General features: G+C 35.2%; 1 protein-coding gene across 1 annotated transcript in view; it reads left to right on the top strand.

Moving 5' to 3' along the window:
- The window catches only part of LOC147063233 (adenylate cyclase type 2-like), a 485,865-nt gene that overhangs the window by 172,078 nt on the left and 286,248 nt on the right, over positions 1-27,539 (top strand). The window contains 1 exon segment of the mRNA XM_085959766.1: positions 18,832-19,041. Within this exon segment, the coding sequence (XP_085815892.1) occupies positions 18,832-19,041 (210 nt within the window).

Raw genomic sequence — 27,539 nt, 5'->3', positions numbered from 1 at the left:
ATATTATAATATATACATATTTTTTTTCGCGCGGGACTTGTTGCATATCGGTCTCTTCGACAAAACGCTGAACTACCAAGACAGTAGAATTTTATAGGACTTATATTAATAGTATGTTGTACAATTCGTTATATTATTATTCATGGACTATTTTCTATTTAATTACATAAGTACTTTATAATTTTGTTTTCTGAACATGATTGCAGTGTATTCTGAATTATTTTCTTTGTGAAATTTAATGCCTATTAAACCGAAAAGTCAGCTGGAAATATAATTATTATGTAATAATGAATTAAGGGTACATGCGATCGACTAAGTACCTACATACATCTTACATCAAAGGCGCCACACATTTGTATTCATTTTCTAAAAACGCCAAACAAATGCCGCCTAATTAAATATGGAATAAGGTAAAACGGTTTACATAAAAACACCGTGAAAAGACAAAACAAAATACAGGGGCGGGATTTTTGATTCAAATGCATTTAAAGGTTAATTCTTTTTGTTTCTTATTTCCTACCACTTAGTGTACTAATGAGCAATCGACTTCAATAGTGATTACGATCATTTTTGATTGGCAGAACCTTTGAAACATTTATTATAAAATCTCAGATAATTCATTCCTGGCTTTATAAACACATATTATATAGGTTCAATAGGAGTATAATGATAGAAATCATCAAGTTTTTTATTGCAGATTTCGCTTCCTAATGCTCAAATTACATTGACAGATTGCGTCTGGCCCGATCGTCTGCCGCGTTTGCCAAAATCGATTATCTATGGTTTTCCGGGATCGTGAGCGATCGTGAGCAAATTGGAACAAATTCTATTACCATCTGTCACAATCCATTCATTAACAAGCAAAGATTGCCGAGTACGTATAAAAAATATCCGAACACGTGTCCGCTAGTTTTGACAGCTGAGGTTTGACGTAAAATTGCGCGGGAAAACTGTTCAGAGTAGCCACCAATCTAACGAAGAAATAGTTTTCGGTCAACCTATATTTTTAATAATAGCAACACTATGTTTATTTTAAATCAATCAAAAGCAAGGACCAACATGATAGAATCGTAGCGTGTAATTGCAAATAGTCTAAAAAAGTTGGTCACGACGGTCGGCGTGGATCGTTGGATCTGGTTGGATCTGCGCGTCTGCTAATGCATTTAAGCCTTAAGTGAGAGTATACTATAAGTTTCTATATAGTAGATGCTGTACCAGTAGCGAAGGGTGGAAGTAGGCTGTTAAGATCCGACATAAATAGTGCACATTAAAATTTGTTACTTATACGTAAGTATTTGTTTTTATTGAACTGAAACTACAATTCACAGATGGTGATGGTTAGTTTTTTAAAAAATATTTAATCCCTGCCTACTCCAAACCATAAAAGTTTTGGTATACTTTTGACGATACGATACAATTGTGCACACTTTTTTGTTCATACTTATTTGTTTTCGTTGGATTAAGAATACATAATTACACATCTTGTTGGTTCATTTTTGAAATTCATTAAACCCTACCTATACCAAACTATAATAGATAAAAATATTAATCTATCTATAAAATATCCAAAATTATGTATGATTTAATGGTAGGTATAATTTTACATATTTTATAGATAAACGAGTATTTTTTTACTATTATCTATTATGGCTTTATTTCGCTGGGTTCAATTGAATTTAAAAAAAATAACCAAAACCATCTATAAGTTGTAGACTTAGTTCAATGAAAACAAATGCATATGACTGACCAAATTTAGTGTGCACTATTTATGGCGGATCTTAACAACCTAACTTCACACTTCGCCACTGTGCGTTACTATAGGTATACTATCATAAATCGTCATGTCAGTAAGCTCATCATATCACAGTATAAAAAGTATTGAATGATGGGTCAAATGATAGCTTGTGGCGCCCTCATTTAGCGGACAACCTATACTGGTGGATCTAAAACAGATTTTTTATCAGCCATTCCTCCACTCTTATAGATCCTTAAATCCACTCAAACACACATTTTATCCAGATTTTTAAGCCACATGCGGAATTAAACCTGAGACCCACGGCTTTCAATACCGAAACCAGTTTCGTTGTAATAATGATTTTTTTCTTGTGTATTGGCAAAGTATTCGTTTGTATTTATAATGTAACAATTTTGTGTTAATACTTATATACTTGTTATTCAATATTATTCAAAATACGAATAAAATGAAAACAAAAATTCAAAATGTTTCTTTGTCTAACTAATACGTCAGTGATATTTTAAAACCAGAAAAGTCAATTAAAAGAAATGTTTCAAGTATTTCGCTCGATTTTGTAAATGCGGTAAATGAGAATCAATGAACTAAAAAATATATATACATTTACAGGAATCAGGAGGTTTTTTAAGATAATAAAATATACCACTTTGTCAGATCATCTAATCAACCGTACAGTCTTGTGTAACACGTCATATACGTGTCAGTTCAGTAACCGTAATATATTTTCTATTAAATTGTGGAGAAGTTTTTGTACTATTCTCTATCAGAGGTAAGCCAACATAAGGGTGATTTTCACTAAGTGAAAGTCTTTGTCGTCTAGAACCAGAACAGTTCGACGGAGTTGCAGTCGTAATAATAATTAAGGTTATTACGTCACACATAGCGGCGTCGTCTTTTGTTACGTATGCTCTCCATCTTCCCATGATTTAACGAATGTTAGCTTTTTGTAGTCATATAAAGTGAGCGAGGAATTATAGTTTTTTTTAGTTCTGACGCTACGCGAAACTTATTGGATTTTTTACATTAGTTTATTGACGTCAATTATAATTGTCACCATGTTAGTATTGATGATACGTATATAGTCATATCTCTAAGGCTTGTGATATCCATTAAATTTCCTAGATTAGTGTTCATACTTCAATAACATACAAAAAGTATCTTGGTAAGGTTGAAGCTAAAGAAACGCCTCGTTTTGAGAAAGGGACTCATTGAAATATCAATTCTAGTTATAAACTGATTCATCTATATCGGTGGTAGTCAACCTTTTTTATACCTACCGCCCACTTTTGTATCTCTGTTAGTAATAAAATTTTCTAACCGCCTACCGGTTCCACAGTAATGGTAATTTATAAAGTAGTGAAGTAACTTTACCTTTTACAATTTATAAAGCAGAATTATAACAAGTTAAAGTATATAATAATAATTACTTACCAAATACTTTATGTCAGACTTTCGCTAAGTTTGACAGAATAAATCTTTATAAAACAACTTACGGTAGTTAAATCTATCTTTTTATTTATAAGTACTTTGCATACATAGAAGCATGAAGTCTGATGAACTTACATTTAATTAATTAAATTATTAATGAGATCCCTGAGGCTGAGCTAAATACTGGATATCTGGCTCAATTTTTGTGAGGAATAATAAAATTAATGAAAATGTTTTTAAAACCCCTACCGCCAACCATGAAAGCTGGAACGCCCACTAGTAGGCGGAAGGGACCAGGTTGACTACCCCTGATCTATATCTTACAATATTTTCTTTCATCGGTTACATTATTTATAATAAAACATCATTTCGCACAATTGTGACTAATTATAACTAACAAATTCGTTGATAGACGCGAGTTACCGGAATACACCCCCAGGGTTAGGTTTAATTTCGCTGTAAAATTGGATACTTTGCAGTCGTAAGGGCATCCCCCGTTGACTTTTATATTAGGGTCAACGAAGCTTATTTCGTAAGTCTCGGCCTTTATTCCGAATTCCAGAATAATTTAACAGTAGTGGAATTTATTATTTATTTTTTATTAAATACAGTTCCTGATCTTTTATGTTAATAAAAGTTCAATTATTTAGTAATGAATATTTTACTTTGTAGTACCCACCTATTGGAAAATTAGATTTATTATTTTGGTTTATAAAATAAAGGCTATAATATATAAGATAACGACGTATATATACATATATATTGAATTACTAATAATCATGTCCTTGGTTTTTCGTACAAGGTGGTTGTTAGTAATTTTAAACAATCACAAACACCCTGGCTTTGAGAAAAACACATAAATATTATGTCCTGACCGGGAATCGAACCCAGAACTCTCGGGTGGAAGGCAAACGCCTTACTCACTGCACCACCGTGCCGACGTTTATTATGTTAGTCTAAATATTTTTTAATATAAGTACATATTATATCTGTATATATCGATGGAAAAGTACCTCTTAGAGAATTTGTTGTATTAACTAATTGGTTTATTGTATAGGTATATTATTTTATCATTTTACATGGACCGTATTTACTTTGAATTCGGATATATACTTTGTAAACACTTCTGAGAAATATATAACCATTAGAAAAAATCTTTTTGAAAAAAATACGGTTTATACCTATATTTCTCAGAAGTGTTTATTAAATTATCTATGTTCAATAAAATAATGTTACATTCTTAAATCTTGTGAATCATTCGTTGAATAAAAAAATAGTTTATTACATTTGAATTAGGTACAAATAAATAAGATGTGAATATGAAAGCGTTGAAGAAAGCCTTATCTCTATATAGACGGAGCCCCATTTTGATGGAATGAAGTTGAGAAAGTTTACTGAGGCGAATGATGACATTAGCTGTTGCAAGTCATTGTAGAGTAAATTGTGGCAAATATCGCACTATTGTCGACTGCATTTATCTAAAACAGAAAGAATTTTAATTCAATATTGTTGCATCACTTAAATACTCAACTCCATAAATAAAATGTACAGTTAATGCCGAAAAAGCCCTGATAATATTATTATTTTGATATAAATCACAAAAATTATAAGCAAACAGTTTAAATGTATAAAGAACTAAAATTATTTAACAGGGTTGCAATGATATAAAATTAATTGTAAATATTTAATTAAAAATGAAAGCCGCAATCAACAAACGGATTTTTAGATTGATCAATCTGAAAAATAGCAAGCAATAGTATTTGGTTACGCTTTTTGTAGTGGACTGTAATTTGAAGATGCTGGTGGTATATGGATAAAAGGGGGGGGGGGGGGGTGGGGTTTAAATAGGATGCCAGACACTGACCTTTTTATGTTGAGAGGGCTGGCGCGCGCTGGAGCTGGTTCAGTGTTAACGCACTCACGCACTGGTAAAAAGACGGTTTGAGTCACTCTCACGGTTTCACTTGGGCTTTGGGAAAAATGATAATGATGATAATGATTTGGGATAAATGAGGATGGATGATAGACGCAACGTTCATGCAAACCTTATCAGATTTAGCGCCGGAAAAGTTGAACAGATGTGTTTTAAACTAGTCACTCTGTGGTTAACGACGGCTTATCTTTAACAAGCCTAGACGCGTCCGCTGTCTTGAAATAACCAACTATAACCTTCATCACGGTCGATCATGACCCATGACTGGTGGTCGCCCTTTCTTGTGATAATAATTGAGGATTTGAGGTTGGTTGGAAGAAAGGATGAATACGTCCATAATTGGCCATACCAGTATTTTATATGTAAATTATAATATAACCAGTGGCGGCTCGTGGATAAGATATTTGGGGTTGCTGCGGTTGATTAAAAATAAAAATAAATGTTTATTTGGATTGTATTTTACTATTAACATCAAAATTAAATATAAATAATTAATTATATTAATAATTAAAATAAAGAACTTTGCATAAATTGCTTGCAAAAATAAATTTTAGCAATGTTAATATATCATTATAGCTATATTTCCTTCCTCGGGGTGGCGCGCGTGCTCACGTGCGACGCAGAAACGGAGATATACTAAAATCGGAATGTCTGACCGGCAGTACCGATTAGGCTTCCAGCTGCGAGCATCGCTGCCTCCGCCCCTCCTTCGCCCACTCGAGAATATTCTATTGAAATCGGTACCTACTATGCAAAATCAAGTACATACCGCGGTGTATGATAATATTATTGGACATTGGATGGATCGCTGCGCGGGCGAGCTTATTACGCGCTTAATAATATTTATATTTTCATATAATATACATAAATTTATGTATATTAAAATATTACATTTTTCTCAATTTGCTTCGGGGTGCTGCAGTTCCGCAGTGCATATGGACGAGCCGCCACTGAATATTACGTCAAAGTAGGTGTCTCACAATATTATTTTTTACGTGAGCTCACTTAAAGTACTCTAAAAATTTTTGGAATCACCATAGATCAGTGGTTCTTAACCTGGGTTCGATTGAACCCCAGGGGTTCGGTGAGTCAGTCTCAGGGGTTCGGCGGAGGTCAAGACAAGAGGTGAGACAACAGATGTGAATGATGAATACCTCGATGAAATCAAATGAAAACAAATGGTAACGTACCCTGTTATTGTTACAACATATCTTTGCGAGCAATCCTTTTCGAGGATGCTGAACATAAAAACGAAGAAAAGAAACAGACTTTGTTGCGAAAATGAAATGAGAGTGGCACTTGCCAAGGTAAAGCCGCGCATTTCTGAACTGGTATCTGAAAGGCAACAGCAGAAGTCACACTGATTTGCAGTAAATATTCATTATTATGTTTTGGTTTTTGTGTGAAAATTATGTTTTAATGGTTTTGTTCTTTGAACACAGTGACGTTGATGCCCGGTTCATTTTGTGCACAAGTAAAATATATATATACCTATGTTTTGAATTTGAAAAAATCATATTTTATTTTTCCAATTAAGAAGGCTTCGGTGAATGCACATATAAAACTGGTGGGGGTCGGTACCTCCAACAAGGTTAAAAACCACTGCCGTAGATTGTTATAATAAAAAAACTTCAGTTATGTTAGGCTTACCATAATTATGAAACTCTAAACCGGAACAGGAACGGAAGATTGGTCAAAGAAACGAATTTAACCACCAAAACCTGTTATGAAAAGTATGTCCAAAAGAAGAATACAGAAAGTCTGCTGCAGCAGGAATTAAAATTATTCTATTTATATATTGTACCAGTTGTACCTACTTCTCGCTGGAATGAACTTTTTTCAGCACTTTTCAATTGCACGTAATGCCAAATGGCCAATTGAGTGATTCGAACTGTGGCTATGAACATATTATTTATATATTTTCACAAGAGCTAAAATTTTATAATGTTTGAGGCTTTCACGTTTATTTTTTATCGTATTAGATTTTTGGGTTTCCACCGCGTGTCCTTCAAGCGTGTGAGTGAACATGAGAGGGCATACCGACTTAAACATTACACGATGTCGGCAATTGCCGAGCACTCGATGGATACAAGACACAAATTTGACTTTGAAACCAAGATATTAGGTCGGAATAAAGGATATTTCGCACGATTGGCAAAGGAGGCCATTGAAATCCATAGAAACCCTGAAAATATTAATAGGGATGATGGATTATGGTTAAAAACGTCATGGCTTCCGGCACTATCAGCAAAATCCAATATTCGAGGCCAGTAGCGCACCCAGGGGGGGGGGCAAGGAGCCTTGGCCCCCCCCAAAAACATTGAAATTGAAAGCTAATAGATTAGACAAATAAAAACACGGAAAAAAAACTATTTGAAATTCTCCAGCACCCTCTAGAAAATTTTCTTAGATTTTAATTTCTAACACAAAAATTTCGAAACACTAATGTCGGGTTGTTTTAGAAACTCAATCTCTAATGGAAATGTCAAAAAAATTCTCGGTGTCCATCCGAATTCCGGAGTGGTGTACACCGAGTGCAATAGACAAAAGTCCGATAAACGAGAAATTAGGCTGTGTTCTGTTGGGTAGGTTTATGCACCTATAAGTTAAATGCAATAATACTTTTTTTTCAATTTTCAATTAATATTTTGGAACTTCACTATTAAAAAACCCAAAATCGACGATAAAAATTCGGCGAAAAGTACGACTACACCCACCACCATGGGCTGACAGGGCTATAGCCTGGGGGCCCGGGCTTAAGAGGGCCCTGGGTGGCGGCTCGTCTAATTGTGAGATAAACACACACCAGAAATTTGTTATATTATAAAAAAAAATCACATGTGGCGCTATAGATACTACTTCATCAAAATTAACATAAAAAATATGAAGTATGATGAAAATAATATGATACACGTAACTACATGATAATAATTCACGTGTATCATTTTATATTACAATTATTTTTAGTGTTTCTAGAAAAATAAAAATGTTTATTTATCCAATATCGATGGGTCGAATGCAACTTGGCTACCACAAGAGGGGGTCATGACCAGTGGTCTATAGTATGATAACGATCGATAATATGATATGAGGTCCGACAAATCAAGAATTCAAGGGAATTATTTAACAATATAGATATATCCACGGAATACCGTTTGGGAACACTACTGTAGAACATCACATTCCCCTTAACCCTGGTGATAGGTAAGGGGGCCCGCCAAACATTCATGATGTGGGGGCCATGCCCACCACAGTCGGTGGTGGTGTAAATTAAAAAAAAAACATTTTTTCGGTGGAATTCAGCATAAATATTGTGGCTCTTGACCAGTGGTTCTTAACCGGTGCACCGCTGGCTTGTTGCATGTGCACCGCGAAAATAATGATAAAAGCAGAAAAATCCGCGACATAGCGAAAACCGAAAAAGTCCTTCGTGAAATTATGAAAGCCGATGAAAGATCTAATGTGATTTCGATGTTGCCGAATCGATCGCACGCGTCTAAAATCTAAAATATCATGGAGGAATTTGTATGGATGGTGCTCCGTCAATGTTAGGCTCATTTAAAGGATTTGTTACCCTCGCAAAGACAAGAAATCCTAACATTATATCTACGCACTGTTTTATTTACACAGAGAATCTATAGTTTCGAAAACATAACAGCAGTGCTAAAACCTGTACTAGACCAATATGGTAAATTTCATCTAATCCAAACCTTTAAAAACAGGCATTTTAAAAAAAAACTTTGCATTTCTATGGAAGCTAAGTACGATTGTTTGCTTTTTCACACTGAAGTGAGGTGGTTACAGTGGCGCACCCAGGGGGGGGGGGGCAAAGGGCCTTGACACCCCCCAAACATGAAAATTATCAGAATGATTTTAACCATTGAAATTGAAAGCCAATAAGCCTTAGGGCTTAGACAAATAAAAACACTGGCAAAAAAAACACAAAAATTTCGAAACACTAATGTCAGGTTTTTTTAGAAACCCAATCCCTAATGGAACTGTCAAAAAATTCTCGGTGTCCACCCGAATTCCGGAGTGGTGTAGGTCATGGCTGAGGAGGGCTGACAGGGCTCTAGCCTGGGGGCTCAGGCTGTGGGGGGCCCGGCGTGTCAGGTTGACCAGATAAACACACATAATAAATTAGCTTTAATAGTAAAAAAAGTCGCTAATATACTTCTTGGCCATGAACATTTTCAATTACTTATATAATTGTGCTACGCTCTATGCTCTAGATGCTCTAGCAGCTACGTCTATATCGAACAGCAGGTGTCCATAGACGGAAGCATGCACGATGAAATTGCTCGAAGAACAAAGCTGGGATGGAGTGCTTTCGGACGTCTGAATATTTTCTTCAAGAGTGACCTACCATTATGTCTTAAGCGTAGGGTGTTCAACCAATGTGTGCTACCCGTGCTCACGTATGGCTGCGAGACGTGGACCCTCAACACGAGAGATGTCCAAAGGCTAAGAGTCACACAGCGAGGCATGGAGAGGTGCATGTTGGGCATCACGCGAAAGGACCGTAAGAGGAACGAATGGGTTAGGAAGCAGACAAGAGTACGCGATGTAATAGACGTTGCCAAACAGCTGAAATGGAGATGGGCGGGGCACATTGCTCGCCGAAAGGACGGCCGCTGGACAAATGCTGTCATCCAGTGGTACTCAAGGGGTACGAAACGGCCACAGGGTCGCCCTAAAAGCCGCTGGATTGACGAACTGGTAAAGTTCGGCGGAAGTACGTGGCAGCGAACGACACAGAACCGAGAGAGTTGGAGAAAGCTTGGGGAGGCCTTCATCCAGCATTGGATAGACCCCGGCTGATGATGATATAATTGTGCAATATATTTTTTGATTATTATGTGTCGATACTCGACAGCTCCATTATTAAAGTGGATGTATTGAAAATCGCCAATTCTTATGTATAAGTACCCTTAATTTGAACTAAAACACAATTTGAAAAACGTTAATGTAGTGTTTCACACTGCCTTTAATCTTAGCGGTAGGTAGAGGGCCCGCCAAGCCTAGCATGAGGGCCCGTTTCAGGATGTGGGGACCATGGTGTAGGTACACCGAGTGCAATAGACAACGAGAAATTAGGCTGTTTTACATTCTCCTCCTTGGGCCCCCCCAATATTAAATCCTGGGTGCGCCACTGTTCGAGGCGGTATCCCTGGTCGTAACGATTGACAGATTACTCTGAGCAACGTTTGCTCTTAGCTAATCAATCGGATTCCTTTTGACATTCTTAGAGCAATGTTTACATTCAAATACCTACACTACATTTTCATCATATAACATATCATCTCTTGATAATCGCCTCTGCAACGAGCCCGAAACGTCGAGTAAAGAAGAAAGAAGGACACACGGTGGAAACCCAAAAATCTACTACGATAGCTTCAATTTTAATTGGCAGACCATCCACAGTAGATTGAAGTGTACTGTGCGCCACATCAAATGCCGACGATATTAACACCAAGTTATTGTTTATATGCACAATTAAATCATTATTTACGTGTGCATATTTAAATTCTCACCATGTATTAAATTATAATATAATAATTGAAATATAAATAATTATATAAAATATATATTGTCATGTATGAAAAGGGATAGGTAGGTAAGGTGGGTAGGATGGGAATTACGAGGAAACGGCAGGGAATATAGGCAGGTGCGCCTGGGTACGGGGAGCGTGGATATGGGATATGAATGGGACGGGATAGGAGTGCGGCAGAGCTATGAGACTCGGGGAATGCAGGGTCGTGGGTAGTATGACATTACCTTTAAAACCTCAGTTACCTGTCGGTTGCTTTGCTCAAAATACATAGAAATGCAATGATGAATATATCTCGGTTTGAGCGCCACTCTATGAAATGCATGGTGACAATGATAAAGGTAATTTAAATAAAACGCGGGTAATAACTTTTAATAGCAGTATAATTAATGTATAAAAAATACTAGCGGGCGAGAGTGTATAAAAGTGTATAATAAGTTAATCAATTACGAGCGCCTGTCGTAGTATAATTTAGACAATTTAGATCACAAAAAAAATGCTAATTCAGTGGACCGTAACGTAATGAAATTACAATAAATACCACTATACAAAATATATGATCTCAGCTCGCTTCGCCCTCGATTCCTTCCAGGGCGGAATCGAGGAGTGTGTCTTCAATGTTTCGGGACTATGGGCTTCCTTCGATCTCCATGGCCTGAGAGGGACGTCCTTCGGTTGGCCATAATAATCGTCTCGAAACGTCAGGAACTGAGAGCCATGTGCTCCGGCCCGAGGCTCGGAACTTAAGAGCGGTCTTCTGAGAGAGGTCTTCTTCGCACCAACGTCAAGAACTGAGAGACTCAATCTCGCTTCGCCTTCGAGTTAAAAACCGTCTCGCTTTTTAGCGCCGGAAATAGTCTGCGTTCAAACTATCCGGCGTGCGCAGGCGTACTCCCGTAGCCTTCTCGCGTTGTGTTGCCATCATCACAAAAGTGTGGTCATGTAAATAACATGACAATATTTTAAATGTACAAATAATTCACAAACGTCTAGACTCTGGATGTTTTTGAATTTCATTCGATTGCGTGGCGCCCAGTTGTCCGGCGCCAAATCATCCTAGACCCGGAACGAAGGCGTATCTTGTAATAGTCTAGATCTATAGTTTAATGTGTGGTAGTAATGATAATGATGCTAATTTATTAATCATTCGTAGGCGAAAGTGTATACTATCGAAAAAAGATAATCATTTAAGTTTGAATTAGTAATATTTGCCGAATGTGTCTGAAAATTTTGACTATGTACATATTATTGAATTATAAAATTATATAACTGAGTTAAATTTTAGTTTAAGAGCATACTTCAGTGAAACGGCAAAAATAATTTTCAACTAAAGGTGCAACGAAATTTTAGACTCGCTGACAATCGGAGAGCAAAAGTCGAGCTGTGAACACGTCAATTTGTTTTGTGATGGCGTCGGGGGAATTAATTCTTAAATCGTGTAAAGATGACTAAAAAACGTTACCCATTTATTTGAAAAAGAAAACATGTCAATGAATATATTATTATTATTACTAATAGAACAATAAACATAACATTAAATGCACTCATGTTGAATTTTTATGATAAATTATGTTTTGTTCTGCACGCGTTGTTTGCACAATCTTTGCGTCGCGTAGTCACAATCGTTTTAGACCATGCCCCAGCTGAAGTATAGCCTTAAGAATAATATGAAATAAATAATTGAACAATTTCACTAATCTGGGAGTTGGAGACAAGGCAGGCGGAATCCCAGTACTAGTGTGTACCTGATAAATTTAATATTTGGCATTTGCGAATACTTAACAAGCCATGGTAACGGATGTAAAGTTTGTTTTTTCTCACTGGTTATCGTTCAACGTTGACACGAGTAAAAAGATGGCGAATAATTTCATGGCTTCAGCATGAATATTAATCAAATACATCAGTCGTTGGAATTATTCACTTTTACAAAATGAACAATTTATTATTGGTATAACTCATATCGGGTGCTGCAACAAATTTCGTATGTATAATATAAAAGACGTGGTTTATTTTGTTATTCGTCTACCATCGACGATAATATACGTGAGAAGTAATGTCACCATACTGAAAAGTGATCGTAACTCTCATTTATCACCTCCGTAACTTGATACTTGATAGGCACAGCAAATGTCGCGGCGATTAATAATATTTTATTCAATATGATATTGAGTATCAGTGGCGTGTGTGGTGACTTTTGTTTGTGGAGATTCTGGTGAAAAGCATAAATATTAATAATTTACAAAAATAAAAAATGTTATGTTTGTTACCAATACATTTGAGTCGTTTTTTGCGCCCCGGGTTTTGCTTTTCGTCATCTTCAGGCACTATACGTACTGATCAATTAGGTAGGTACCTACATATTTATTAATTAATGGATTTTATGAAGTTACGTATTTTTTATCATGTTCGATACTAAGAAGGTTATATAGGTCTCCACAGAGTGGATGTTATAGAGTTCAAATCCAGAATCTGGAAAAATTGTCATGTCATTTTTCTCATTGATATACGCAGTATATTCTGTGTTTTGTCTATCTGAGATGATAGTATATGCAAAAAATCGTGGTCCCAGGACCGGAAGTGGTTGTGTATGCCACTTTTCACCCCCCTTAACTGAGTCATCCTGAGCGCCAATGTGTTTGAAAAATTGAAAAAATCTCGCAAATTTGACTTGTTTAAGGTTAATTAAACCTGTGGTTTTTTACAATGCCTGATTTATAAAGTATAATCTCAGTATTTGTTTCCAACCCATATCAGCAATAAAATTATCACGACAATATAATCTCAATGATATGTACCTCAATAAAGCTTTATATTTACAAATGTCACGGATTTATTTTGGATTATCATAAATAACACGATTTACTGATGTTTTAAAGCATGTGACTTAAGTTAAGCCTTCTTTTGATGTGGTATTAGTGACTGTGTGTATTTCATAGATTGTAATATCACCATTATGAAGTCTTGTAAAAGATTTTAGAATTTATTATATAGACATATAATATATTATGATATAATATATGTGTGTAGGTTTTACAAAAATATCATACGTAGAACACGTTTAGTTTTACCAACAGATATGTTGGTGTCAATGACATATTGGTTGGTTTGCATTCGGGTAAGTACACGAAGGTATTTTTTTCGCATTATCAAATTACTTTGGTGCAGTATTGCCTAGGGATTGCAATACCGAATGAAAATGTCAATACCGGTTTTTCGGTATTTCTTATTGAATACCGGTATTTCTAAAACATTAAAAAAAACAGAAATAGGTGCTTATCAATAAAAATATAGCTATTAAAATCTTTTAAAAATATTATTTATTATGTTGACATTTTAAAATATGTATTAATCATAATTGTAGAACTACTAATTTTCTACAAATATTTTGAATATATTGATAATTTTAACAAAAGCCCTCAAAACTTCATCAAGTGCAAATAAGTCCGGCTGCAGGAAAAGCTTCTTAAATTCAACGCATGTACAGTCATCAATAATAAATTATAGAATAATTGAACATTTTTGTCAATTGTATACTTTCTATTTCGAAATAATATTATGATAATTCATCACGACAATTCAATGACATTAATATGGACGAAGCATCTGGAAAAAAAATGACACTCACTTTTTTTGTCGAGTCTGCCGAATGGCATAATCTGTTCTAACGCCATTACAATAAAGATTATATTGCTATAAATTCCCGATGCTTTTCGTCGGGTCTGCCGAATGGTTCGGCTCGAATGGGTTCGCTCAATTGAACATTGACACCAGAAACACTGTTCTAACGCCATTACAATAAAGGTGATATTGCTATAAATTACCGATGCGTGATATCTCGTAATGGAAATTGCGCGACGTCTACCTATACATGTGCGAATGTAGCTATGCGCGAATTTACTTGCTAGCTACTGTATTGAGTGCGTTGTCCATTAATAATGTCATTGCGACAATTAGATATAAATATATTTGATGAAATTTGTTATATTATTTTTTCACCTCTGTTGGATTCACTTAATATATTTGCATTTTAGCAGCACATAAATCATAATTCATTTTAAAAAACGTCAACGAGTGTGCTTTCTTGATACCGAAAATTCTGGTATTTTGGATTTTTAAAACGGTATTTCGGTATTGATAAATACTGGAATACCGATTTTGAAATACCTGTATCCTAGTATTGCCAACTGTCATTCATGAAAATATGCCAGATAGGGTGATAGAATAAGCTAGATGGCACAAAAAAATGCTAGATTTTCTCAACATATAAAAAAAATACGAGAAATTTGCATTTCAAAACGAGACATATTAATTATTTTCACCAGAACAAAAATATTGAAAGAAAAATGTTTCGGGGTCATGCTACAAAAAGTTATGAAACTAAACACTACTTCCCGACAACAATATCTCGGCGATAACAGGAAGTCACTGTAGTCGCTTGTAGAAGATTTACTAGTGTTGTCATTTTGGCAGATACAAAATTTGGATATCACATAAATATTATTGAATGTTACGTTCAGTTTTTGGTAATACAGCACGTTGATTATTTTTTAAAGCAATTCTACTGTAATATTCTCCCGTTTTTATAAGAAATTTGAAGCCGTTTGTAGAATCAAAAATGCAAGATTTAACACCAAACGCCAGATGCGTATCTTGCAAGCTAGATACACGATCAAAAATGCTAGATCTGGCAATAAAATGCTAAGATGGCAACGTTGCTGTGTTGGTCGCGTGGCAACGCGTGCTAATTTATTTTTCCCAACCATGTTCGATCCTAATGAGATCATATTATGGGCCTTAGGTTTGTACTAACAGATTTAGTTTTTACGAGAAATAGATGTCAGCCACTTGCTCAACCTATTAGGTCCATACTCTGACTAATACATAAAACTAAAAAACCATATGTGTACTTGCTAGACCCAGGATTTGAACCTGGGACCCATGACGCTATAGGCCTTTATCCTTTATAGTATATAATAATTAATACACCGGTGTAACTTTTTTTTTGTTTTTTCTCTTCCTGGCGCTACAACCCAATTTGGGTCAAATATGGAATTAAATAATATTTTTTTCATTCAATATTTGCGTTTTGCATTTTGAAATTAGTAAAATTGAATTATTCATTGCCTTAAGGAGTGTTTCATTGTTAAAAAATGCGTTCTACTTAAGATTTAAATAATTTAAAAAACCGTAATTGAAACTGAGGAAGGGAACTAATTATTTTCTCACACCATTCCACCTGCGTGGAACGTTTTAATTTAAAAATCGTTTTGGAGAGGGCGCCACGAGAGAGCCCATTATTAAGATCTCTTAGTAGAATCTTATCTTTTGCACTGCCAAAATGGTGTACAATACTTAATTGCTTTTGCCCATGATAATACGAGAGATATTCATATTAATAATGCCCCGTGAATCTAGGAACTTTTTAATACTGGAATTTATATTTTTCATTAAATCATTAAATCATCATTAAATTATAAAACGTTGTGTATAAAAATACAAACGTATAGAATATCTACAAAATGTGAGAAAAGAGATACTTCAGTGGCTATTATATATAAAATATAAAAGAGTTATTATCGGAATATCATTCTATAACCTCATACACACTTTGTTGACTTTAAACAATAGATAGCCACATAGCACCAATTATATATTGAAAAGAGGTTTCAAAAAGTAGGTTGACATTCGAAATGAGACATGTCACTTTCAGCTAATGGCGGGACTGTATTGAGTCACGTGACCAAGTATGTTGTCATACAATCCGACAGTTTGGTTTTTGTCGCGTGCGTGTTTTCGCACTGTGTTTTTATTTGAAAAGTTCATTTATCTCTGAGGAGTGAATAGTGGACAAGTCCAGTTTTGAAAAATAACCACTGACTTACTTTAAATTTCAATGAACGCATTGCTTGTATAAAAAGTGTTTGCAGTATATCGATAGGCGGATTGCGAAAACACTAAACAGCCATCCATAGACTGAAACTGCATACGGTTTTGAACCGTGTGCCGTACTAAACTTATGATTTCTGTTCATGAAAAATATAATTTCACTCATATTATAGTATCTAACCGTATCTGTTTAAATAACATATATAAAATTATGTAAGTATATACTGAAAATATATTCCCATGAACAGAAATCATTTCATCAAATCGGTTTAGTTTTTCACACAGTTCAATACCACATACGGTTTCAGTCTATGAATAAGATTTATGTTGTGTGTTCGGAAAAAGATTAAACCCTTACCCTCCTTTCACGTTATAAGGTTTTGACTGTACGGAAAAAAATCGAACGGTGAAAATCCGAATCGGCCACAAGTTCACGCTCTTTTCTCACTATATGGCTAATGCACGATTTTTTCGGCACAAGCTCAGTTTGCGGTGCTGTTTGGTTATAATGAATCGACTGACCGTACGATTAAAAACCCGTCTAATATGAAACCGTGCGTTAGGTCACGTACACCACTCAGTCATCGGTGATCATCCGGCCGCCGTGATTACACTGACAATGGACGGCTGCTATATGGTTTTGGTTTTTAACCATCGCCGTGTAATGTGAAAAGGGCCATGCTCTTCTTCACGCCACTAAAAGAATGTCGCCGTTCGATTTTTTGCCGTACGGTCAACACCGTATAATGTGAAAGGAGGAAGGGTGTACTCTTTTTCCGAAATATTAACATCAGGTCTCTATAAATTTTATTACGTAAGTGTAGAGATCGAAATAGACCCGGGTGCATATACTCCCCGAGATTATCGTTTCATCACTTGAATCAATATAATTTTGACCATCTTAACTAGGTAGGCCATAATTATAACAAACCATTTGTGTAACACATTTATTAAAAAATGTATACATAAAATTATATAAATATTTAGGGGTGAATGTGTAGAGATGAAAGTCTTATTGGAGTGGCTCGAATGAATCTAGGAGAGAGTTTATTTACTGACAAATAAATAAATACAATGGTAGAATGATAAGGGCAGAGTTATGATGTAGGGTACTAGTATACTGATAAGAATGACTATATTACGGACTGAGACCCATCAACACTATGACTTGCTATTTATATAAATTAATATTCAGTAAATTGCGAGAGTCATCGTTGATGTAGTGCATAATTAAAAAATCTGCATCGTTGTAACTTCGAGGCGTTTCGATGACAAAAACCAAAGAAGTCGACCCTCATCGAAGTATGGCACACCTGTTGAATGTGCTGATTGTAGATGGAGCAAATGTGCGATAATTGAATGAATCGATAATTCTTGCGCTGTCGTAATTAGGCTGATAAGACCCAAGGTTGTTCCCCGCTACAAATATTTTTTGAAAAATATCGAGCGCTCCGGTTCGTAAAATTTGTCAGTTTGAGCGCTGTAAGTAGGTGCTAGAACTAGGTAATTGAAAAAAAGGGGAGCATTCAAATATTAACAGGTTGTTTCAATACTCATTAGATATCTTTTGGCATTTTGGATTAGTATAATATATCAGTGGCGAAGGGTGGAGATAGGCTATTGGATATTTTATAGATACAATAATATTTTTTATCTATTATAGTTTGGTTTCGGCAGGGCTTAATGAACCAACAATATGTGCAATACGTATTCTTAATCCAACGAAAACATATAAGTATGAATGAAAACGGTCGCCACGCGGCTTAAGCGTTGGACAATAACGCCGTGGGTCCCAGGTTCGAATACTGGGTCTGACAAGTAGGTACACATATTGTTTTTCAATTTGTGTGTGAGTCAGGGTATGGCCCTAATACGTTGAACAAGTGGCTGACATCCATTTCTCGTAAAAAACAAAATCTGTTAATACAATCCTCTACTCTGTGGAGGCCCATATTATGATCCTATGAGGATCGGATATGGTCGAAAAAAAAAATAATGAAAAAGTGTGCACAATTTTGTCGTATCGCCTAAAATATACCTTAGGCAGGGTTTAATCGATTTTTAAAAACTAATCAACACGATCTGTCAATTTATTGTAGTATTCGTCCAATAAAAACAAACATGTATGACTAACAAAGTTTATTGTGCTCTATTTATGGCGGATATTAATAGCTTACCTCCACCCTTCGCTACTGTAATAATATATACTATTACGTTATTGGTCGTCTGACTTATTTAAATTTATTTTTATTTATAATATGTATTTTTTTTTAATTTCAGGAGCTGGAGACCAAGAGCACGTCAGTAGCGACATTAGTGAGCGTATCCGGAATCATAGCAGCAGTACTTTGCGCTACTAGATTGCCGGCATGGCTGGAGAGCGAGTTGGTCGCTCTGTTGGCCGCTCTGGTAGCCGCTATCGCCCTCGGTGCGGCCGCTCTATTACTCGCATCGCGACACGCGCCGCTGCCTCTCTTTTCTCTTATATTGGTAAGAAAAATAACTGTTATATTATTTACTGTAGTTCAATACGAACTGCACTGGGTTCTAGACGTATTGTGTCATCAGCTATGCATGACTGGCTGTCTGTGAAACAGACGTACACCAGCTTTAGCCGGCTCTCACATCAAAACTCATCTCGCCTTAAAACGTGTCGAATAGGTCGATGTGATGTCATCGTTATTCAATACAAAATAACAAAACACACGTTACCAAATGGAGCTACGGAGATTGATCGAATGCGACTGTTTCATTGAAAAAACATCTGGCTGTTGCTATCGACATGTTGCATCCTTCTCTGGCTCCGAGTCAAATGGTCAACGTCACATGCAAACACCTACAAATTGGTCATTTCTATACTGGCTTGCCGATAACCGCATTCAAATATCTATACCAGGGAACTCAGAAATAATGGGAACTAAAATACATAACGGGTAAGGCGATAGCAGGTAACCGACTCGAGTAAGGAAGAATCCGGGTTAAACTTACATAGTGTCAAGAATACGTTTTACGTCAAATACTGAAAACTGCTCTGGGTTTATGCATTTACGCTCATTTAATGTTGGTGTATTCCACACACTATTGCACGTGCATAATGCGTGCTTCATTTTCGCAGTACACTCACACATTCAAAGCCCTGCATCAATATGCGGCGTATTGAATATAGCCTATCGGTATTCTATATATTAACTGTTCTGTGATCCATATGTTTCGAAGGCTACGGGCGACTGTTGCTAGTTTAGTTCAGTTCAACTAGAGCAGTTCTCAGAAGTTTGTTTGGCACACGGACGAGTTTTGAGGTGAGAGCCGGCGTATGCGCATGCGTCATGACTGATTCATATATCATAATCAAAAAACGATGTTTACATTCAGCCAACGTCTTTCTTGAACATTTTGAAGATAGAGACGTGTCAAACGATACTTAGTTAATTCTCTGAAAATAGAAAGAAATTAAAACATTATCTGTAAATACGTTCGATTAGAATATTACTTAGGGGCCTTTCATCCAATATTTTCGAATGCGATTTTACGCCAGATGGCGTGCAAAACGTATAATTGCGTTCATGGAGATTTTGTACAAAACATTTCGCCGAACCCGAACACCTAATGCCCCTCTACCATAAGTTTAGCGAACCGATTACTAAATTCGGCAGAGTCGGTTTTTGACAAATTGCAACTGACAGCCCGCGTTTGTTGATAATTGTCATAGGTTCTTGTTTTCTTCCGTATTTCATTATGTTCAGTGAATTATTTTGATTATTGTCTAATGGTATTATCTATTTTACAATTGATCCTATAATTGGTGCTTCATTTTATTCAATCATGAATGCTTTATTTATAGGTACTAAACTTTGCTTTCGTAGATGAAGCTAATCTACAATGCCGCAAATTTCGTAAAAGCGGCGACGCTTTCGAATTTAAGAGTCTCGTTAGTTAATACACATCAGACTCAGATTCATGAAAATCAAATAAATATAATATAATATTTTTAACAACTCAATTATGCTGGAATCGATTTATGCATAATAATTATATGGTAGGTAGGTATATTATCACGATAACCATTTACTTTCATTTGTTTATATTGTAATGATTATTTATTCAATAACGTTTATTCGGCATTCGGATTATCCGGCCATAATGTAGTATTAATCGAAAAATAAAAGAAATAATATGAAAGTATGTAATAGCGAGCTCAAAATATGTGGACTACTAGGGATATGACGATACCCCGGTCCTGGAATAGTCTCAAAGGTACTTTATCTTCAACCGGTCCTGCCCTCGGACCGATTAAGAACCTTTGTTTGGCTAGCTCGGTACTATTGGGGGAGAGAGTGATCAACTAAAGTTCTTGATTGACACTTTTGGAATACACTTAATCAATATTATCTAACTTTATATTATTTAGGATCACCACCTAACAATAGGTTGGTGTCTAGGTTATTAATTATCCGATTGACTTTCAAATCGAATTTATTTTCGTAAATATTTACGTAAACGTCAAAGACAGCTGACTATCTGTCACTTTCCTTAGTATCAGATGTTTTTCGTAAAATGTTTCGTTGGTTATTTTCAAAATAAAAACTCCTTGTGGTAATTCAGTTTAAATTATTTATTAAATTATTCTCGATAAGTAAATTTATTTTCTTTAATTTAATTGTTTATTAACAATTATACACTTTAGTTTAATTTCAAATAATTGCATAATTATTTTATAAAAACTTATTTAACTTAATTATTAAATAAAGTTAATTAATTATAATTATTTTATATTTATTATATGTACGATTACACTCTTATAACTATGAGTCGCCGACCGAAAACTTGAGGAGCTATGCTCTTTCAAAAAAAATATTATCGCGGAAACAAACTCGCGAATGATGACGTGACGTGGTATTATTTACGTTATCAACTGACAACCCGAATCACACACGTCATCCACCGTGACGTCAGACTGTGACGCGACAGAAATATCCCGCGAACGAATATATCGGGGAAATATCCAAAAACTAAGCGAATTCGAATCGCCTTCGAGCACAACCTCCCAGCAATATTGAAAAATCGACGACTGACGGTATAGAAAAAACACGTTCCTTTATACTCTTTGGAAGGGAACTCCCCGAAATTTTGACGTCATTTGAAAAATGGTCCAATGGGAGATCTTTCTACCTCCTCTACAGAGCCAAGAGTCAAAGTTATGGACCAATCACAGAAAAGCCGTTCATTTCCCGGCTTTTCCGGAAAATTATGATCGTTTAATAGAATAAAAATAAGTAATTAGTTAATACCTATAGGTGGTACAAGTTTGGTAACATTCGTAAAAGTCTTTATAGTACTTTTGACATAGATTGTCCAAATATCTATTAATTCGTTTACCGGGTTAGCGGTAAAGAAAATGAAAATTTCTTTCGCTAAAAATAAAGCGTAACAGAGGCGTGAATCATTAAAACCACCGATCGGCTACGTATTCGCAAAGAGAATGGTAGAAATCGAACTTGTCCGTTTCTTTTATGCAGAACTTTTGCGGGCTAATTACGGACAGCCAGAAGGGATTACAATTAAAATTTATTTAATTACATTTATAGAACACTTTAACTTAAAGGTATAACATTAGTTTCAGTCTAAATTTCTATGACAAGTATTCATTTATTGAGTTTGAAAATTACCTATTTCGGGTAATTTAATATTGATCTGTCAGGGTTAATTGACAGATCTAAAGAACAATTTTTATTTGTAAATTAGGAAAGCAACCGAGTCCTAAGACTTACATTATCAGAATTTTCATTTTCGAAATTCCTTCATTTAACTTTTACAAAAGTAGGTACTTAAATTGGTACCCTTTTTATTACGGTTTGAAATATTAATTTATTATTTAAATTGAGTGTGCGTAATCAGTACTTACAAAACGTAATCATTAGATTTTAATTACGACAATATTTGATATCATAATTTATTTATTTAAGTTATTTTACTTTGGTATCGGCAATTAGATCGAGACCAAATTTGAAAAAATAAAATTTATTTTTATATAATTCAAAATCAGATTAAATGCAAATGGACATTTATTTACAATGTTTAGCAAATGATATCCCATAAGTCGTTTACAATTTATTATCTATTTTTAACCTCAATCTTATACATTTCAATTACTTACATTTCACCTTATAAGACCGTTTGGTCTCCTTGAAAGAAAATTCATCCGTAGTTCACTCTGAGGGGCTATAAGTCGCTCAGATTGTACTATGGGACTTAATACACAATTACTATTGCTTTGTTTAGAGATAGGCCGCGTATTTTCAAGTAAAATCGACAATTACGGTCGGATCGAAAAGTTGTGACGTCACTAATTCATTAAGGGGAAATGCTGGCTGATGGCCTGCATTTTGGGGCCGTGTCAGATATCTAGCGGCAAATTGTGAAAAATTATCGTTTATTTAACAGTTAAGTACCTATAGACATCAAAAACTGATCATAGGGAAAAAATATTTTTCTGTTTTAATATAAGAAATACTTGTTTCAAATAGACGTGCATGTACAAACACCGTTATTTGAATGGACCATTATGGAACACGGCGGCACCCGAATATACAAATTTGCAGACAAGTGGGTGAACACTCGACAAGTTTTATTACGGCAATAAACGGTTCCGGCGTAAGGTGAGACCGTCATAAACGATTCGGTTTGGCTTATTTCCATGGATGCCCTATTATTCGTGACTCGAATGACCTAATCAGTAAGAACGAGACATGACGTACTTGACGCGAAGACTTATATTCAAATTTAATTGATTCATTCCTTCATCCGGTAGCTTCCGGTCTATTTCACGGTGAGGTTACAAACTAAAATTACTATGTGATTTTCTCAAAGCCTCGGTGTTTGTGTGATTATTTCACAACTACTATAAATATTATTGTGATTGGGTTTCATGGTATGTTGTAATGTCAAATGAAAAAAAAACTTACATTGTCCTGAAAAACAATCTAAAGAAAAACAATGTTATGTTCATATGTATTTATTTTGAACAGTGACAGAAAGAATAGAGAGTGTGCCGAAAGATTCGTACATAAATACATTTACAAGTTTTCAAAAACTCAATTTTATTTTGAATTTCCTGGAAAGAAGTGATTTTATACAATTTCGTTTTCCTTTTACATCATGGCCCCCACAAGGTAGGGCAGACAAGACTCTAGTCCGGTGGTCCGGGCTTAAATGGGGCCTGGCGTGGCGATTCGACTAGTTAAGTGAGATAAACATACCACAAAGTTGCTTTAAAATTTAAAAAGTGCCTGCGGTACTATTTTACTTAAAGAATTAATATTAAGAAATATGTGGCTATCCGATGCAATTAAATGTGATATGATGATTGAGAAATTGAATGAAAATTCAAGTACTTATAACATTTTATTTTATGATTTATTTGCAGTGTTATAATGAGACGAAGTGTAGCATGTTACTTGACTATCACAAAAGAGGATTTTGATCAGTGCTTCATAATAATAAGTACTAAATAATTAAAGATTTATTTAAAAATACAGAATATCGCTAAAAATACATGAAATACTTGGAAATACCCATAATTTTACCTCGCGGAACCTTAGGGTTCCACGGAATACCAGTGGTAATACTACTAACACTGTAAAACATTATACTGCCTTTCACTTTAGCAATATGTAAGGGGCCCGCTTCAGGATGTGGGGCTATGTTTCGTACACATTATAATATATAACATAATCATTTTGAAACAAGTCTTGCATATTATATTTTACAAGTACCTACGTGGAATTTTTTTCGTATTAAAAAACAATCATAATACTATTCTGATACAATTCGCACAACACTGATATTCAAATTGACATAAAGTATTACTTATTATTATATTGTTTACTGAATCTTCGTGGATATTTTTTAATTAAATAATAACCAAAGCTATTACTGAATAATTTCATTTCACGTTCAAATAACGGTAAACCGAGTAAAATAGTAGATGTAAATCCGTTTCATATGAGTACTTTGGTACAATTTACTCGGAAAGCATTGAAATTATATAATACTTTTTCATTTGAATGGTGAGTAAGAACAAAAACAAACATTTCGCTCACAAACTCTGGCATGAAATGATTTAAATAAATAAAAAAGATTTTTTTCCAGAGAAAATAAAATATTTAGTTGTGCAGAATATACCGCCTCGGCTTTGATACCTACTCTAATAAACTCCCTTACCTATTTAGGTTTTGGTCATACTTATTATTAAATTATTCATGTTTATTCTTTTGGTCTGTCCTTTGTCCTGCAAAATATACGAAACGTTATTACTGTATTTTATAGTTACCTAAGTCAGGGCCGCTTCGAGGGGAGCATACGCATGTGTACAAAAAAATACCACCTTAAGCTAGAAATATCTACTAATAAAAAGAAATACTCAATCAGAAGCGACCAGGGAACACAAAATGAATGGTAACTTGCTTTCCCAAAAGGGTGTGGTAGTAGTTTTGAAGTAGGGTTGAGTATATTACTTTAAGCCATGAAAACAAGGGACACAAAGCGCGCCGACTGTCAGCTTGTTATTCTTACCTGCCAAACTTTAATAAACAAAATAACATACATGTGTTTATATTTTCCACATATCCGTATCCTGTTAAACAAGACTGCTATCGGCAGCTATCGAGGGTAGTTTTGTATCAAAGTATTAGCACTTATTGTAACTGTAATTGTTACAATAAGTGCTATGTTTTAACAGCACCTCTCTTGGGTGTGCTAAATTTTATAGCGAGATAGACAGTTTTGACTATTTAGACGGCTAACTTTACTTATTGTAACAATTATAATACTTCGATACAAACATATAAAAAAAACTACACGCGATAGCTGCTAATAGCAGACTTGTATATTCCAGTTCCAATTAAGACGGTACTTCAGTGAAACGGCAAACATGTCAATGAATATATTATTATTATTAGTAGTAGAACAATAAACATAACATTAAATGGACGCGTGTTGACTTTTTATGAGAAATTATGTTTTGTTCTGCACGCGTCATTTGCATAATCTGCGCGTCGCGTAGTCACGATCGTTTTAGACCGTGTCCCAGCTAAAGTATAGCCTTAATTTTATGTTTTCTGGTAGCGACACATTCTATTACGTCCTGTATATTATTACAAAACACATTTCTAACGTAAATTACCGATCATTAACGACGCGTACTTTAATAATTAAAGATTGTTTTTATTCAAATTGGCGCCATATATCGTCTATAATCATAGGCCCGAATTATTATGTACTATAATAATTACAAAAAAAAAAATAACTTTTTATATACCTACAACGTTTTTAATTTTTCTGTTGAATTATTATGCTCAATATGCTCAAACTGATATGAAGTAAATGAAAAACAAACAAATATAGCATACTGAAATGTCATTTTGATTTCCATAGTAACGCACGTATATATTAATAATTTTGTTGCTAAGACCATCCCCTTAGCAACCAATAATAGTGGATTGGATTTCGGATTTCTTCCGAAATAACTTTTCAAACAAAACAGAATTAACTGAAAATAAATTTAATTCCAATTAAAGATGGCTAAAAGTATTAAAATAATGTATTGGCATCGTGTTCTGATATATTCTAAAAATTTAAAATGTCTAGCTAGTCGGGAAATTATTTAAAAATCGATTGCAAGATTTGTAATGGATAAACAACCACCGGACAAATAAGAATACAAGCTAATAAAAACGTTGTAATAAGAAGACTATAGTTGATTCCATTCATCTAAACTTAACTACTCCGTTGATTTAGCGGTTTTAAGGACTACCTGTCGGATGTAAGTTGGCACCACTAGTTTTTTTCCAGATATTGTCTCATCTTTGAGCTATGTCCTGCTATTTCCATTTCACGTTTTTAAAAATTTCTATAAAATAGTATACCATGCCACCTACACTTCTTCTTCTTCTTCTTTGATGGCGCTACAGCTCAAGTCGAGCCCTGGCCTCCTCCACCGCCGTCCTTCAGCCGGCACGGTCCTCCGGACGTTTTTTCCAGTTTCGTATTTTTAGCAGCTGGTTGGCATCTTTTGTAATGTTATCCCCCATCGTGTGCGTGGCTTTCCCACTGGCCTTTCCCCCCTGGGTTTCCTTCGAGGATCTTCTTCTGTATCCGTGACTCAGGCATGCGCTGGACATGGCCTGCCCAGTTTAGCCTCTGGAGTTTTATGAAGGTGGAGAGTTTTGAATCTTGGTATAAGCGGTATAGTTCCGTGTTGTACCTAATTCTCCACTCCCTACCATTGGCGGCCGGTGGTCTTCAGAATAGCATTTTCTGGTAGTGCGCAATGGTTTACTACCTATACCCAGCATTGGAGCATAGGGCAAGCACAAGTTCACGCCACTTCCTCGGTTCAACGCCAACTCTTGCGCCTCCCGCCATGTCAGACCTGCAGCACGTAGGTCGCTTTTGTAGTACCGCTGCAGGGTGAGGGAGGGCCGGCCATGGCAACGGAACCCTTGAGGCTGTGCCATAAGGGTACGCAGTGTCACACTCTTTGGCGGCATCAGGAACACTTTTCCTAGCCACGTAAAGGTCGTAAAGCGTCTCTCCATGATTACCTTAATGACCGAAGGCTGCCGTGTCAACAAGCTAAGATAATATCTTAGTTTAAAAAGACCGAAACGTTGAACTTCTCAGAAGGTAAATTAAATATGTCTTTGTTTATTTATTATATTTCTTAAAAAGAGTTTTTAAACAGTTCAAATAATTTAATATCAATAAAGAAAAATAAATGTCACGGTTTACGACTTTACGCTCTGGGCAAACAATGCTTCAGCCAAATAAATAACCGCTGATGTGTTTTTTTGTTTATTGAATTTATTTGAGTGGTTTAGAAATAAATGCGGTAGTTTGTATTTTCGTAAAAGTTTGGTGATTCATTAAATCTTAAATGTGAAATTGTTAAAAATTAACTCGCCAACATTGTTATAAAACAGAAACTGGCG

This window comes from Rhyacophila brunnea, unplaced genomic scaffold (assembly GCF_057557595.1).
Source record: "Rhyacophila brunnea isolate RB1 unplaced genomic scaffold, BYU_Rbru_1.0 scaffold_9, whole genome shotgun sequence".
NCBI lineage: Eukaryota > Metazoa > Arthropoda > Insecta > Trichoptera > Rhyacophilidae > Rhyacophila > Rhyacophila brunnea.
This window is presented reverse-complemented; position numbering and strand designations above follow the sequence as displayed.